Here is a 19235-nt window from a genome sequence, read left to right on the forward strand (position 1 = left end):
CATAAAAAAGCTTAAATAAATTTAAATAAATCTCCATTCGTATTTTTTTTTTTAAGTGGGGGGAGACAACACTCAAGAGTAGAATTACTTCAGAAAAACTATACAAGAAGATAGATTATTATCATCTTAAGTAAACAAATAATTGTTATTTACTAGTTATATTAGTTTAACTTTGATTTTAGGGCATATTAATTCAATGTGCTCTATTCAACATTTATAGAACACTGGACATTTAGATTAACATTTTATATTTTTTAATAAACTGCAAAGAAAAACCAGAAATCGCATTTTTTTACTATAAAAACAAAATTATTCAAATTAAAAATGTTAGCATTTTAGACTTAAGGTATTATTTAATATCTCTTGCGTATAAACAAAGTTCTTAATACGCTACAATAAGTAATCTATTAATAAGACTACATACATCATTATTCATTATCATACACTTGGTGTAAAAATATTGTTGATAACGTATGAATCTCCTTACAAACAAAGTATTAAGTAAATAAGTATAATATTAATACTATTATTTGTTTTTCGTCACATTCGATACGTTATTGGTACTATTACATTTATATCGCTCTAAACACCACGTTGTCCAATTTTCTGCAGAAGTTGAATTATTAAAAATGTCAGTGTTTACATTTTTATAAGTTTTGAGATAAGTTTCAAGTTTATCGCCTGGAATCAGTGTTGATATGTGGTATATAATCCTAAAAATATAAATTATTTATTAAATAAAATATCTAGATCCTTTGTATAATAATAAAATATATTATTATATTAAATATTTAATTTATAAAACCACATTAAGGTACAACATTTTTGAATATTTAATTAATTTTATAATTCAAATTTCGTTATAAATATTAAATATAGTATAATTATTATGTAGGTATTAAAAATATAAAGAGGATTCTTTAACCGTATGTTTTGCATTCGTCTTACAAACGTACAACATATAATAAATAATAATTATTATATAATATCCAATTTTCGTTCAGCAGATACAATTTTATGACGTTATCTTTAATACATGTAATTAAATTTACCTATAGTTAAAATTAAAGGTAAACTGGTAAAATAACATTATTTGCGCATGTATGCAATTTTTTTTTTAATTTTTAAATGAGTTATAAGTATGCTAAATACTAAAAATTAAAATTTTTTATTATATACCTAAAAATGAAATAATCGTAAAAATCTATGCAAAATAAAAAAATAATTTTCTTATCTTTAAGTTGTATTATAGATCAATTCATTCTAATATCAAAGCTAATAATACCAAATTTGATTCTACTGAACGCAAATTTGTCATATTGTACATTCAGACGTAAATAAGACATACGGTTCTAATGTCCCCATAATTATTAATTTATTATTAGAGTTAGTTTGAAAATATTGATCAATATTCACCAGTTAATCCAGAAGGGCATTACACCAGCCTTTTCTGCCACAGAAATTTGGCAAGCTATTCTTTCTATACATTTTTCCGAATCCAATACCTTTTGGAAGATTTCCCAAGTAGGATCAAACATCATCGAAGATTCATTTTGTTGTTTACTAATTAAATTTGAATCGTGAACTTTAAAGGATGATAATTTTTTTTCCCCTATTTGAACCGTTCTAGTTGTTATTCCTGGACGGCCTGTTCCAGTTGCTGTACTTGGCAAGCCTGTTCCAGTTGTTCCACCTGGTAGTCCTATTCCAGTTGTTCCCCCTGACAGGCCTGTTCCAGTAGTTCCGCCTGACAGGCCTGTTCCAGTTGTTCCGCCTGTTAGTCCTGTTCCAGTTGTTCCACCAGGAAGGGATGTAAAACCAGATAGTAAATTACCAGGTTGATTTTGTAGAGTATTTCCAGGTAAATTTATCATGCTATTAGATGATCTCATTAAAAGTAATTGCACTAATGTTGGTAATAATTGTAGAATTAATAACGGTAATATAAGTATTTTGGAAAACTTCATTAGTTTCATTATTAATAAAAATTTAATGAATACCGCAATCATGTACAATTTGATCTTAAACAAAATTAGGAATAAAATTTTTAGAAAACCGATTGCCTTTAATTTTACCAAACCCAGTTTTATTAACGCCATTATACTGATTGTATGCCAATCGATTTTCTTTTCTTTTTGCTGTATTGGTATACGATGATCTTTTATTACTCTATTCAGTAGGCTAAGTTCATTATACCCGTGGTTTCCGATTCCATGGGATGGCTGATTCCAAATATCATTACCACCTGTCCACAACGTTGTTGGTTTTGTATTTTCAGGTCGACCTATAGTTTTCCATCCAATTTCGTCAGCAGAAATATGATCTTCTGTGTAGCTATAATCATGCATTTTGTTCGGTAAATGTAAATCGTATAAATTAAGTTGACCAGTTGTGGCTCCCTTTTTGGCTGCCACTATATTATTTGTCACTGTCATTTTGTCAACCATTTTATTATGCTTTACTTCCCTTAAAAAAAAAAAAAGAAACAATCATTTCAATAGTCACTTCTTTTTGAGGCATTCAATTTATTTATTTACCTAAGTCCATCGCATATATATACACATTATATTATATAGCCTATATTTACAGGATCATGGTAATTTTATACGGTATTTTGTAACAATTCAAAACTTGAACAATTTGAATTTAGTTTAAAAAAAGAGTGCTTATATTGTAATGTATTTATATAACAACTTACAACTATGGTAAATAATAAGATTTCACAAATGTATGTTGAAATTTCCTACATGTGTACTAGATGTGCTTATTGTTCAATTACGTTTCGTTAACGTTTTGTCAATTTTTATTAATTATAAATTATAATGTAATAGCTATGTGTGCAGAAACGGATTTACACAATCTCCGCCCCATTAAACTTATCAACGAGAAAACGTATTTTTAAGTACTTATTTAACATAACTACTAAAAAAATAAATCATAAAGACTGATACTAAACAATAATTATTGGTTATATTTATAAACTGTTCTAATCAATAAAATAGTATACCAATAATACAATATTTATTAAAATATAATCTATCACCATTGTTTTGAATAAATTTGTCACCCTAGCCAAATGCCTACTTTACCTGACGCTAAATCCACCACTGGTGTGTATTGTGTTTATTAATTATATCAAGAGAAACCAACTCTTTATCACGTGTAGTTTTTGTAATTTAATTTTTCATGACAATTGAGTCTATACATCCGATATAAATGTATTAATTAACTTTAAATGGTGGAAGTATTCGATCCATTTTGATAATATATGATTTTGTCTACTCCAAAGAAGTCTAATAGTGCAAGACTGGTGTATTCGTGAAGTAAGTTAAATCATTAGAACAACACATAATTTATTTAAGCAGTAAATACAGTATATTATACTAAACATTTTAATGAAACTTTCCTCGCATAATATAGTGGATACTAGTTAATATAGGTACAAAATATTGTTATCTAAAATATACTGTTTCTTAAACGACACGAAAACTAAGCCTATTAAGTTTCAAATATGTTGAATGTTGATATAGTATATTATGTATTTTTATATATTATTTTAAGTAATACAAAAAATGTATACGATCATCCTGAGATAGGTTTACCTGATTTTTGCTGGATGTATTTGTGTGTGGGTGATTTCCTTTAATTTATATTTTTCGTCATTATCACTAATGGTCGAATTATTTTCGGAAATGTGATAGTTGATGGTCGGATACAGATTGTTATTAATGGCCGTTGAATTAACCTCTTCGAAAACTGTACCATCACTGTAAGGCTGTACAATGATAGCAGTGTTTGTATTATGCATCACCGGCATCACATCAAAGCTGTTATTCTGGACAGTGTCGTTGTTTAGAGACTTGCTGTAGAATATCTGCAGAAATTCTGCAGTCGAATCGTTCTTCAGTTCAGATGCTCTGGTCACTTCTGGTGTCTGCAAGCTTTGGAAATTTGTGAACAGCGCATCCTGGATTTGTTCATCTGGACGATCTGTAACGTTTATCTCGGAAACGGTTATTTGAGTTGTAGTCGTTACTAGAACCTCACCGCTGTAGCGTTCCGTCTGTCCGCCAGCACTTTCTGTATGATTGTCCGCGGGGACAACGGGTACCGAAATGTTGCTATTACCAGACTGAATGCACAAAAACGATATAATCGTCACGGTCACTGTGATCATTGTCGATACGATCAATATTTGTCGAAAACATTTGATTAATTTTCGTCGTACATCATGTTCATCGTTTTCAGGCCTGTATTAGGTATACACACTTTATTTGGATGAACAAAACTAAAAAAACTAATAATACATATTAATTCAACTGTAATTATGGTTGTGTGCTATTTACTTAAAACAAATAAAATTACTAAGTAATTTAGTATATTGTAAAATAATTTTATAATGTCAAAGTTTGAAAATGTAATAAACCAATTTAAATATATTACACGTTTGAAATTAAAATTAAATTAAAATAGTTAACGCTACCATTAATATGATTAAAGCGAGTATTCTTCTCCAGATGATATGTTAACTATAACATAATAATATATTTTATAATAAAATCACTATTAATATGATCCTAAATGAATATTGTATTATTAAATAATATACTAATTGGTGATTACCTATCGCATATGACCACACATGATGTCTAATTTTTCTTAAATAAGTACGCCGCAATATTATGTACATAACACTAATCAAATTATGTGTTAAGAGGATGCTACACCCACATGTGTATGTAACCTAACCGTTTCACAAATGTACAACATGACACATTTTTGTTCAATAGAAGTTTAATTTAATAATTACAGTGAATTGATCTATTATATACAACTTGAAGGTAAGAACATTATCTGTGTTTTCTCCTCAGTTTTTTACGGTATTTTAATTTTTAAACGATTTATGAGTATGTATAATATTAATATTTAAAAATGCTCATAATTTACTTAAAAATTAAAGTATCTTTAAAAACCTTTGAGAGAACATAGATAAGTACTACTGACCTTTGAGTTTGATAATAGGTCATATTACTCTAATATTTAAGCTAAACCAACGGAATTGGTTCTACTAGACGTAAATTTACCGTGCTATACGTTTGTAAAACAGAAACAACTTATTATTATCAAGCGGGTGTCGCATTCTCTTTATATACAACTTTATATTCAAAAATAATATATTTATTATATTTTGTAATAATTAACTAAGTGTTAATAGTTATAAATGTTTACTTACATAATTAATTAATATCTTAAGAAAATTGTATGATTATTTTCCAAAGATTTAAAACAGCACAGTTCATTTTCCACAAGAGTGAATAAAATTGTTCAAGGAATGCAGTCACAACTACAAGTCTGTATACAATGGAAGATGTTTTATTCACTTGGTATATTTTATTACTAATAGATTAATGAATAAGAAAAAATCAAAAGAACATAAATAATTCCCACTCATTCAGTATCTATAATTTTAAAGTATAGCTTCGCCAATAATATTGGAACATTGAAAATATTATAGTATCCGTATGGTATATACAGTAAATTATTTAATTTACGCAATTTGTAAAAAGACGATTTGTGTTAATCTATAATGTCCGTCTTAAGTACTGTTATATTATGTTAACAACAAAATAGTGTTTTAATGTTTAGGTATAGTTCAACTCAATTTTCAATTTTGTGACCAAGGAATATATATTTTTACATGGATATAATATAATAGGTACAATTCATTCATGCGTTCTGTGTATGACTAAATAATAATTTGAGTCTTTTAAAACTTAAAAAACTAAGTATTCGATAATAGTATTTCATGTATGGTATGATATTATATTAATATATAATATGTACACTGTACACTGTACAGTTATAGTTATGGATTGTTTCGCTTAATAAGCGCACGGTGATACTATACTTCATCCATATACTTTCAGTTTATTCAATTCAATTTAAGTTTCTAATAAGTCGTTCAAATTTATAACTGTGTTGAATATTGTTTAATTTAGACTATTCCAATAACAGCACATAATAATGTTAGATAATGTTTTTGTTATTAATTTTTGTTAGATATCTTAACTCACAGTATTTAATAATAATCAGCTTAAAATAATGACAATGTCTAGGTGACTGACTATAGGTATTAAATATTTTTACCGTTACTCTAATTAGCAATCAAAATGTATTTAGTCATATCGCTTCTGAGATTTTATTGAATACCTACTGTCGGAACTTGTGCACAACTTAATTTATCCTTTGATATACTATATAATGAAACACTGTGTAGTTTTTTAATATAAGAAAATGTTTATGTAAATATAATATAACTAAATCATTGTGTAAAAATAATAAATCTATACAGTATGTCAGTATGCATATTATAATGTTATAAATTATAATAAAATATATTGTCCTCGCATGACATTTTCCGTTATATTACACATTACATACTACATAGTGTGTTCATCTAAAAGTTTCGAGTGTACAACTTTGGTATATTATATAGAAACATGCTTTTTATTTTAACTTATATTTTATTATATATTATACTTGACATACTTTCAATTTCGTCCATCAATCCAGCACTATAAAACTATACCATAAAAACATTTTTTTTTAAATAGTTAAAAAGAATGATATCAGCATTTTTAACGTTTGACAAATTTCTTATTTCCGAACATATGGAATTGCTTTATTATATAAAATCATAGACATAATTATTAAAGATACTTAAATGATACAATAAAAATAACGATTTTCTATAATCTTTTTGCCATGATATTTTGTGGAAAATTAAAATATAGCGTGTAAATATAATATTTTAAATGCTGCTACATTTTTACTTAAGTCATTAGAATTTGATGCAATTTTTATAATATTGAAAAAGGTACGCAATTAGAAACTGTATAACTTCTTTTTTAAATTTATATGTATTTAATGAATATCCAAGGCTACTAAATGAATACATTTAGATTATTTTTTCCAATGGCGTATTTTCAAATTTCTTTTCGATTGTGTGGGGTCTAAAAAGTAAATAAGTTAATAATACATATTATATAGTATTATAAAATATACAACATATTATGAGATATGAATTAATAATTATATTATTTCATTGTTATTCTAAATACAAATTAAGAGTTTATCATATTAAAAAAGGTAAACGTTTTTTTTTGCCAGTTCATCAATAATTTCTTCAAGTGTTATGAACCTTTTTTTTCTGGATGGGGCGAGACCCGGGACCCTCTCCTCCCTCGCAAATACGCCACTGTTTTGTCTATTATCATTTATCGGTATAATAATATTTATTTTTTGTAATAAATTGCAAAATAAAAACCAAATAAGTAACTTAGGTAATTATAGACAGGTAATTGCATGATGTCATATTTAAGTGACTTTTATTAAATTATACCCATGAATTACTATAATTAAATAAAAATTTGAAATTATGCACCTGTTTTAGAAAAGAAAATTAAAAAATAACATAATACGGAAAGATCTAACACGAAAAAAGTTAAAGAAAATAAAGAAAATTAGGAAATCGCTTTGCCGTGCATTAGGTGTCTACTTCAACTCGCTATTATGTAATTCACTTTAATAAATGCTTTAAATTTTATAGTTAATTAATCATTGTATACTAATGAAAAAAATATCTGATTGAATATGTTCTGTCAGTCTATATTATTCAGTACATTTAATAATATATTTCTATTGCAACGATAGACGTTTATTAAACTATAAGTAATACTACCTAATAAGATATAGATTCAATTATTTGTTGCTGAAAACATTATATTTTAAAATTGTTGTGATATAAATATATAAATAAGTAATAGCTTGAATGAGCTTAATATTTTTGTTTTCAAAATGCTATTGTTTATCTAAAATATATTAATATATGTAAAAATGTCAAGTCCCTTAGAGGCTTATAATAATATTTTTGAAAAACTACAAAATAATCAAATTTGTTCTTCTATTTTTAAATATCTAGTTTATGAACTTTAATTATTATCTATATAATTTATTAAAAACGTCGATCACAAATTTATTAAAGCAATAATTCTTAATACATATTTTTTTATTGATAAATCACATAACCATGATCTAATTGTAAAATTATTTAATTCATAGATAAATACACAATTACATAATATTTAACGGTACATATTATAATAGAAATAACTATTCTAAAAAAAAAAAAAAAATACTGATTTCCATTAAATATTAGCATATTATACAACAACGTTGAAATTTAATATTTCTGTATAAATTATAATTTTGATAAATACATATTTTTAAAATAAAAACAATCTTCAAACAAAAATAATATTATTATCTGTTATCTGTATTACTGCAGTCATAACGTTCAAAGCACCAAGTTTCCCAATTATCTGGATTTGGTGATTTCGTTTGAATTTCATTAATTACATCATCATATGCTTTGAGATAATATAATAATTGTTCGTTAGGAACAGGTCGTGATACTTCATGTAAGATCCTAAAACCAAACAACATATTAACCATTATTCGATGATAAAAATAAAATAAAATATGATCAATTATTTAAGTTTAAATTAAAAATATTTACTTAATATTAAACTTTATGTTATTAAAAATAGATTTATGAGCAAGGATCTACATTGAATTAATACGTAATTTAAATTTTTAATTATATTTATAGGTATTCAATGTTATACTTATATAATAATAAGAATAATTTTTATTATCAGTTCTTACCGATTAATCCACATAGGTATGATTCCAGTTTTTCCAGTCGCAGCAATTTTACAAGCTATTCTTTCGACACATGTTTCAGAATTTAATTCATTTTGGAATAAGTCTAAATGAGGATCTAAAACTTCTAATGGCTCATATTGCAGTCCACCGAGAAAATTAATGTTATCAACACCAAATGGAATGTTTGAATTAGGAATAATTTGTATTGGTGATCGACCCGGAATGGTAGGAGCTGCAGGAAGCAGTAAATTATTTGACGGTATAAGTGTAGCATCACTTGAAGGAATAAGTATTGTTTCACCTGAAGGAATAAGTATTGTTTCACTTGAAGGAATAAGTATGGTTTCACTTGAAGGAAAGGGTAATGTTTCAATAAGAGACATCGTTTCGGGAGAAATTAATACTTTTTCATTATTTGGTATGGGTGTATTGAGATTAGAGAAAATGGCCGGATTATTATTATTGTCTAAGGTATTCATTAACAGTGTATACGCCGGAAATGCTTTCATTGTAATAAGAAAAATAAATGCGACGAGTGGAAAAAACAATAATTGTAAAATCGAAAACTTTACCAATTTCAATATTGAAAAGAATTTAAAAAATAATACCATGAGGACAAATTTAAGTTTAAACAGAATAAGAAATAAGATTTTTATGAAACCAATTGTTTTCAGTTTGACTAATACAAGTTTGATAAAAGCCATTAAACTGATTCTTTGCCAGATTCTTTCGTTTATTAATGGGGTTTTTATAATTGTCTTCTGCGGCGAGCTCGAGATGTTATTTTCTACATTAGGGATATTAGGGGGTTGAAGAATCAAACTATCTTGTTGTACAGGCTGAGTCTTAAAGTCAAACTCATTTGTCAGTGAAAAAGATTTCATTAATTGTCGCTCCGGAATCTTATGATCTCTATTTACATTATGTTTAAGCCTGTATTCCAAGTCTTTTGTATTCTGGTAATGTGTCCTTAATCCAAAAGGTAGTTGATCTAAACTACCACTTTTCTCTGGTGTTTTCAATAACCACAATCTACTTGGAATAATTTGTCCCGATCTATTGAAAAATGTTGTCCAACTAATTCTGTCAATCGAGTTTTTATTTTCTTCTGAACCTTTACCACTCACATCATAAGTTAAATCATATGCATTTTGATTATTACTTAATACTTCTTTGTCGGCTATGGGTTCGTCTATTTGTATAATAGGATAATCGTAATTATTTATTTGCTTGTGGTTTAGTCTGTCAACAAAATATAAAATTTAGCGTATTATTATATAATAATAATAAAAGAAATAACATATATTTTAGTTTTAAATTTTGATTAAATGCCGATTATGTGAAATTACAGTAAAAAATACGAAAACAAAAAATTAAATTTCAAGTTTAACACTATAAAATTAAAATATGTTCTAAAATAATATTATTTTTTACTAGGTTAAGTTTTAACAATTTTTATTTAATAATAGCACCTATCCAACGATGATTTAGTAGGTTATATTTGTATACGTATATTTTACACACACACACACACACACATGCGCGCAAATAAAAACTCATGTGTGCAGCACTTTCGTTAATTTAAATTTAATGGAATCTGATGATATTTAATCCTCTAAAAACTATAGAAGAGAATTTCTTACCTGATATCCATTTTATGCAAAATTCGTGAAGTATCGGAAGTGTTAAGATTTTCATCAACTGCTGTGCTGGTATTACCACGGTGATAGGTTGAGTAAGGAATTTTTTTTATTAATTTTCCCCGTATGAATAACAGTGGAGTTCTATTTTGAGACATGGACGGTCCGATTTCTAAACGGTTATCTTGAAATACGTCAGCGTTTTGAGACCGCATAGTGACACGTGATTGTTCGGCATGCGGACGGTGTCTCGACGCTCGTTCACCTGTCGGTTCTTGAATCGCTACCGGCGTGGAAGTCCAAACCCATTCCTGTTCACTGCTAGTCGTCTGATGAACTGAATCTTTGACAGTCACCCGATCTGACCGGACCCACACGAATGTCGCGGCAACAGTGAATAATATGACGGTTGATAATATCCTCGCGACGCTTCCGAAACGATTGTTTCGTCGATCGGAATCGGACCTATAAACACACACGACACACATGGATAGATTATTACGACCTATGTGACCGATCAAACCAAACACACCTCGCTGTATTATCCGTGCCAAGTTAAATATTTCACGAACATGGTAAAACAAAGTTAATCATAATTGTAGGTATTCGGCGATTAAAAAATCATAAATATTTTGGTGGTAATTATAGTGTTTTCATATTCATATAAGTACCTAGAAACGTTGAACCTAACTAATAATCGATTACTACTATGTTTTCTATACTTTAATTTATATTTGATTATTATTAATTTATAGATAGTTGAACGTCATAATTTTTACATAATAATAGTACATAACAATGCTATAACCATTTAATGCATGTAATTTTGTTTATTTCGAATAGAATACTAAAATTAAATTTAAATTGTAAATGTCTATTTATTTATTAATAAGTTTGTTGATATTTTGTATTTAAACTCAGAATCGATGTCCAATTGTGGTATAACTTACCGTAAAAAAAATAATAAGTATAGTTCTATCTATGTCATAAAAAAAATACTCTTGATAATTATTTAGTTGCAACTTACATTGTTTATAACTAAGACGCAGTTTAACAGCCGACAAACACCAGTACACATGTACACATTAACTGTGTTAATGTAATCTCGAATTGAATTTATGAATAGATATTTGAATAATATTCAAGTATATTATGATTTTCTTTGGATGTATATAAATCATAATAAAATAGTATATTATTATTCTGTTTACTCCACGTATAGAATATAACTAACGCTTTTTAAATACGCATTAGTATAGGTATCTCCCCACCAGCTTAACGTCAATTATTTTCACCATACCTAATAAATAATAATCTGACTCCGTTAAGAATAATACAATATATACCTATTCAATAAATTGTATATACATAAATATAAATAGTAAGTAACTATATATACAAATATACAATATGTCCCAAAAGTCCCGTATCACCCTTTAGTATCTTGAAAAATCAATTTATTTAAATTAATATATTTTAAATTCTGCAGATTAAATGGCAAAAGATTCAATTTTTTTTTTTAAATTCAGAAATTAACAAAACATTTTTTTATGTAATTAAATACCTAGCAAAACATGAATGAATCAATTGCATGATTTAATAAATTTAAATTGGAAAGCTGATTTTCTTTATGACCATTTGTAAATATTTAATTATTAGTGAAGCTTGAAGTTAAAATTTAAAAATTTAAATTTTTGATAACCGGTATTTTGTATGTCAATTCACAATAATTTAAGAAAAATTAGTTGTTTCACATTCCAATAACAAAATATCTTTTTTAGTCTAACAATACCTTATACATACCTAATTAAAGTTTTGATTTGAATTTAAATAAAAATAGCTGTATCTTACCGTTAGATTAATCTCAACAGCGAAACTGGTTACATATTTTTAAGTATTATAATTATCGTGATGTGAACCTAAAATTGCTAAATATAGGAATAAAAGCTTTAATTAGGCATGTATAAATATTAGTAATAACATTAAGTATGAGTATACTTATTACTATGTATAAGTAGTAAAACTTTTTTAATTTTAACTGAAATCTTCACTAATAATTAGATATTTACAATTAATTGTCATAAAGAAAAACAACGTTTCAATTGAAATTTATTAAATCGCGCAATTCGTGTTTTTCTAGGTAACATAACTTACATAATTATTATTCTAAGAATTTCAAAAACATTAATGGCTTCAATTTTTATTTATTTTAATATGTTTTTTTTAGCTGTTTTAAAAAATATGATCAACATAATATAGCTATCTTGAAAACTTAATTGCATAAAAAATATTTTTGTTAATTTTTGAATTGAAAAAAAAATGAAACTTATACCATTCAATCAGAATTTCCATAGTTATTACTATTAAAAGAAATCACATTTAAATATACCTATTGATTTTCCACGGAGATAGGTACTAAGGGTGATACGAGACTTTTGGGACACGCTGTATATAATGTATAACTGTATAACTTGTCTGTCTTTGCTCGTAAAGTCGTAACATATATATTTTTTACAAATTACCTATAATTTAATATAGTATAATATATTATTTAAGAATTAGGTACAAGTGACGTGTCCGTTCCATCAAAATCGAACAGTTGTTTACATTTTACACATAATATGGTCCAGTATGCGCATAACAAAAAAATATTTTGGAATAATATTGAACATTGAGGCGGATTTTCTGTCGACTTCAAATTATCATGACTTAATTAATTCATTCATTTTTTAAGGAAAAATATTAGAAGAAAAAATACATAATTTTAAGTAGGTATAAATAGTTTGTAAATGGGTACAATTTTAGTCAAAAAAAACGTTTGGAAGATAATAGATACTATATCTTTTTATGGAGAAAAATCAACAAACATTGACGGTGGAGAAAATCTCATTTTTGAAGGACCCGTCCAAGGAGTTCTTTTTATTATTTTTCTGTGTCGTCAAATTACGGCTTAAAGCCTTAATAAAGTGGCTTTTTTCTTTTTAATAACCCAATTATTATGATCTATACTATATATAAAATAATACGTTTTTCAATTGTTACTAAAACTAAATTAATATATCAATAATTGCGTCTTACGTATTTTAATGTAAATAGAATGCAGCAAATTTACATGAGCTAACAGTATTCGACGCAAACAGTTTTCTTTTTCTATTAAAAATAAAAATAAGACAGATAAACTGCAAGATTTCAAACAAAAAATAAATAATATACTAATCAGTCAACATCAACACAATCGAATTCTTTGTTATTATTGAAATAGATATATAGTCCAACCTATACCAATAATATCTGATCAAAACGACAACGTGTAGGTAATAGGTATATGACCTAAATATTAATTGAAGAATAACAAAAACTTCTTTATGGACGAGTGTAGATGCAAAACTATGTAGTGAAATTGTAATAAATCATTATACAACTAGTTGTATTTATTAATAATCACCTGGCCTATAAGGTAGTAACTAGTATTTGAATATATTTAACTATTTTATTTAATATATTTATGTTATTTTATTAATATTCTTTGCGCTGAGCCCTTTATATAATAGTGTATAAAACATTTATATATATATATATATATAACTAGAAAATTTATTTTACTTATTATGCTAATATTAATACAAAAATACATATTACTTCAAATTATTTATTAATTTAAAAAGTGAATTAAGGATATTTCAGTTGTAAATTGTAATAGGTTAACCATACGTTTTACAAATATTAAGGAGACAATGTACTAACCACGAATTAAAATATACTTTAATATATATAATATAACATCTTGAAATTAAACTATTGCAGTATCTATCATATCTGCAAAGCAATATCAATAATAAAAACAAATTTATTATTATAAATATAATCATTATTGTATACCGATTATCTATGGTTCCATAGTTACAGTATATCCATAGTTACCTGTATCATTATTATTCATATTATTGTTATTTAACTTTAATATCATATATTGTATTTTGTATTTAAAAAATAAAAATAAATTATGTGCGGAGTTATAGTGTTTAAAAAAAACCTTGTAAGCGGAGTTAAGGTGATATATTATTACAAATGGACACGATGCATGCGCAGTTACGGTGTACCGCAATTATGATGGCAACCGAACGTAAGTAACCGATTCCGTAACTACGATGAAAACGGTTATTGTACATTTTTTAAGCCTCAACTATTCTGCTAAAGTTTGATCGCTCCTTCCCCCTCCCTAAAATAATTGATTTAATAGGCCATTTCAAATTCGTTTATACTATAAATATTTGTACTTACAGTTTTTCCTGAACCGTTTGGTGTTCTTACTATTATATCTCTTCCACTTATAAAAATTGGTATTGCATAATTCTGTATTACAGTTGTCTTTTAGTACTGAAGGTGTGACAGATTGACAGACACACTTGCATGGATACCATTATATACTTCATTGCTGTTTGCATTTTTTTAAATTCCACGTTATTCATTCCATTTACTGTCACCTTCTGTATCTTATTGTTATTTGAAATTGTATGGATTTTTTCAAAATTTGAAGAAATGGAAGCCGATTTATTTATAATCTGCTCAAGATTACTATTAGTTCCACTACTGCCAGGAGAACAATAATCTATAATAATAATTGATTAAATTATAATTATTTTTTTTTCATTTCACAAGAAATCTATAAAATTGTAAAGCTTCGTTGGTCATTACCTAGCGTAATTTATAACCATTTTTCAGGCAGTTATTTATAATAAGTAGCTATTAGTATATTTTATAATTATACCGATATTTAAATTTTGTTCAACATCAGACTCAACATCACTTTCCACATCTATAATATTTTCGCTTGTGGTTGTATTGTAAATACGTACAGTCTTAAAATATTTATATAATGTATGTATAATATAGTTTTATTAACGTACTTTGAGAATTTGAGATTACTGTATCAGTATGAGATGAAAATGAGGATATGTCATCTGTTTCAACACATAGCATTTGGTGTTCAACGACTGAGACGTTTCCAAACAATAAATTAGATCCGGCTTTCGTGTCAAGAAAATTAGTTTTTTATCCATAGACATCTTTTGGTCTTTGGTGTACTAGTCAAAGTATATTCTCTAATAATTTACGTTTTAAATAATTATTTAATCATAGTACGTAAGTATTGTTAAATATAAATTAAATAGGTATAGAATATATTTATGGTTTTAATGTTTTATACATATAATATATTATGCTTATGCATATACGTTAGGTATACGCATATTCACTGCATACAAATACTCACTAGTCACTCGTCCTGAAAACAATCTATTACTTACAATTCCGCTGATGGTGTTATTGTTTTAGGAGACATGTGCAAGATCGCCAAGATCGTAGCATCACTATAATTCAGTAAATCTTCTGTAGACTCTTCAGGTGTTAATATTTCGCTTATCGAAGTGCTAGGTTCCCGGTATATAAAAATAATATGCGTCAAATTCTAACAAAACACACGTCATAATAATAGCAGATTTGATTTGTCTTCTAGGAGGGGAGCAATATCCTTTTGATCCAAAAATATACTCCATATTTAATAAAATAATTAGGCAGGTACTTACCATTTTGATGTTTTTTTTTTAATTATTAACTTTAGATAAATTTTGTTTCTTGACACTTACGGCTTTACGGCGCTATCTGCCTTTTTTTAGAATTACGCAAATTATCCATTTAAAAAAATTAAAATAACAAATAAATAAATTCAAAAAAACTACACTGCCTTAACACTGGCATAAATTCTTTGAAGACTATAGTTGTAAACTAAAGATTTTCGGTTGCATATTATAGATGCTAGCTTATTAAAACTAATTTGAATCAAAAATAGATTTTTCTATTTTTCGTAAGTCGATTTTTTGATAATGTAATATACATAGACATATATATACATAAGTAGTTCCTACAAATTACAGTATTTATGTAACTATGTTACTATGATGTAGGTAATAAGTAATAACTAATTAGTTATATATTATTAGACTTTTCACTTATAATAAAATATGACACTGAATGGTGGTAGACGACATCCGATAGTAAATATGTATAAAATAATATATTTACTATAGTATGCTAAAATTCTAAATTTCAAATAAAAATTATAGCGTGAAATTATAACATCTCACATCAAATATCGGGTCTATAATAGACAAAATATATTTTTCTATGTTTTGTTGAAAACAGATTTCTGATAATAGTATTAACAAGTGAGAGTTATGGCATCACAAAAGAGTGTTTTATAAATATACTATAATATATTATAATTTAAAAAAAAAATTTAATTTAAAATATCTGATTCCAACAAAACATATCAAAAATATTATCACCTTTCAAATAGTGTATTACAAAGGTCTACGATTATTAATGAGTTCGTAGCACTTGCAAGTTTCATGAAATACGAACGCACTGTTTTTAATATAAATAGACGGGTGATGCGTCTTTTTAATGTATATAACTTATTTCTGTGATATAATTAGCAACATTGTTTACTTATTTGTTACTCCAGCAACTTGCAGATCTTCTCATTAGATTCTACGTGATTACCTTCGTGACCGTGTATAACGTTCTCAATTTCTATTTTATCTGTATCGAGTTCTGCAGTTACCCGTTTAACGTCTGAAGTCGATATACAATTTTTCTTGTTTAAACCGTTTTCGTTAGATTCCACTCCGTATATAGTATATACTATATACCCTTTAAGCAATATCATGATTGAATTATTTTTAGGTATTGTATAGATATATTTACTAAAGTCGCGATTAACAGGATTAATCTTTTTTTTAGTAAAGGGTCCCCTCTATTGCTCTATCTTATTTCTGTTACGTGGGGCGTTACCGCAAATATAATTTATATTATATTGTTTTTACACAATTATGATGCTAAACAATAATAAATATTACCTTGCATTATATTTTATAAATCTTGAGTGTTATATCGTAAAAAAATGTAATTATAAATTTACAGATAAACTATATAGACATACATTTTATGTAAGAATACCCTAAGACATGGAGAATGGAAAATATACAGGGATTACTAGGTATCCTCATTTAATTATTCTTATTCGTGCAATTATTCAAATTGTAAATATTAGTATGTTGAATTATGCTCATATTATTATTATTATTATTATTATAATTATGCTCATATTATTATTATAATTATATGGATCATAGGATTATCTGCAATATGTTATCAACTAAGCTGGTGTTTTGTACTTGGTTCATCAGATTTTGATCTTTTTCTTTAATTTCCAAACCGTCTCCTTTGTCTTTTATAATTTAATGCTGCACAGAACTTTGAACGATGGTAATTTCATCTGTTTTTACCATTTACATGAATTTTTTATGACATTTCTTGTGACATATAATGTCACATGAACATTTGTAAAGTTTTTTAAACAATTTGATTTTCTTTGCAATGGAGGCATTTTTTTATCCAAAACAAATTAATTGTTTTGTTAAAAATGTGCTTTGTATCCATTTTTTAACAATTATATTAACGCGAAAAAATTCTATGTAAACTCAACGAATGAATAATACTGCAATAATTGTTAAGAACAAAAATATTAACTGAATATGCTTAACACGCGGGTTGTCGATAGTTTTACGTAAATAACGTAGGTAACTAATTATTCTTAATTCAGCCCGACAGTTTTTTTTTTTAATTTTATAAAATTAACTCCATATTCTGCTTTTTATTTGATAGTTATTCTGAGCTGTATTGTACGATCAACTGAAAACATAATTTTGTAGTTAAATATTAGAATATTATATATATATTAATATTAATATTTGTTATAATATTAAATATTAGAATTTAAGAATATTCTCGTACAAATTCCTCAGTTACAATACAAAATAAATAGCCTGATGTTATTAATTAAAAATCAAAATAATAGTTAAACCCAGTTGTTCTCAGTATTCTTAATTTTAAAATTATAAACTTGAAAAATATAACTTACCTATGGGCTATGATCTATAGAAAAATAAATTTTGAATACTGTAACTTATAATTCGAGAAAAATGTTACGAAGAAATAAGTTTATATTGTTTGGAATTTGTTGTATAAACTATGCATTTAATCTGAAAAATATGTGGCTGTAGTTGATAACGCAATCTTTTATTCTGTATAATATAATATCCAACCTCAGTGGTATTTCCAAAATTCTTTTAACACGTTGCAGCACATGGCCACCGGCGACCCAAGTCAGTCATTTCAAAGCACGGAGGACCACACTATTTTTACATAATTTGTATTCTAATCTTTTTTTTTTCAAACTATCTACTTTTTGTGGTCTACGCCACGGTAAAAACTATATTTTTCTATCTCCAAGCCGTATTAAAGTAAAGCCCATTTAAGATAATATCGAATTTGGTAGCCGGCGACCCAAGCGGCTCCTGAAAAATAATTCGGTTTAGGTCGCCGGGCATCCAATTGACTTCACAATAAATAAAATCATTTGGGTCGCCGACGGCCATGTGGCAGCCAATGTGGGGCACACACTATATGCGTTCATGTATACGAATAAAAAATATAAATCTTTTAAAAAAAAATAGCAAATACGGCAAATGAGGGGGGCCATGGCCCCTGTGCCCCGCTCTAGATACGCCACTGTCCAACCCAACCTTGAGCAATAATTTCAACTCTTATAAAAGGCAATATATGTATATGGTTTATTATGATTTGTTTTATTTATAAAAAATAAATATTTTAAAATTAGTGTTTATGTTTTTTTTTGCCGATCACTATTGCATGTTGCATTGTTATTTATCTGTAGATACACGTACACCGCAAGCGTAATTCAAAGAAAATAAAAATAATAATTAACAATTTATAATTTTGGCAATT

The 19235-nt window shown here is 26.7% G+C and overlaps 1 protein-coding gene across 1 annotated transcript; it reads right to left on the reverse strand.

Annotated features, from left to right (window-relative positions):
- Nucleotides 1-8240: 8240 nt before the first annotated feature.
- LOC132932281 (uncharacterized) lies at nucleotides 8241-11548 on the reverse strand. Its single transcript, XM_060998575.1, has 4 exons — nucleotides 11395-11548; nucleotides 10371-10832; nucleotides 8728-9969; nucleotides 8241-8488 (listed from the first exon to the last, which is right to left on the reverse strand). Coding segments are annotated over exons 1-4 (1872 nt in total). The 5' UTR covers nucleotides 11397-11548; the 3' UTR covers nucleotides 8241-8322.
- Nucleotides 11549-19235: the final 7687 nt, after the last annotated feature.

Source organism: Rhopalosiphum padi, chromosome 1 (assembly GCF_020882245.1).
Source record: "Rhopalosiphum padi isolate XX-2018 chromosome 1, ASM2088224v1, whole genome shotgun sequence".
Taxonomy (NCBI): Eukaryota; Metazoa; Arthropoda; class Insecta; order Hemiptera; family Aphididae; genus Rhopalosiphum; species Rhopalosiphum padi.

Excerpts from the sequence above, each read along its gene's own strand:
- LOC132932281 (XM_060998575.1), bottom strand. Across the intron at positions 9,970-10,370 it reads TTGCATAAAATGGATATCAG|ACTAAACCACAAGCAAATAA; the intron begins GTAAGAAATTCT and ends TTTTGTTGACAG. Across the intron at positions 8,489-8,727 it reads ATACCTATGTGGATTAATCG|GATCTTACATGAAGTATCAC; the intron begins GTAAGAACTGAT and ends GTTTGGTTTTAG.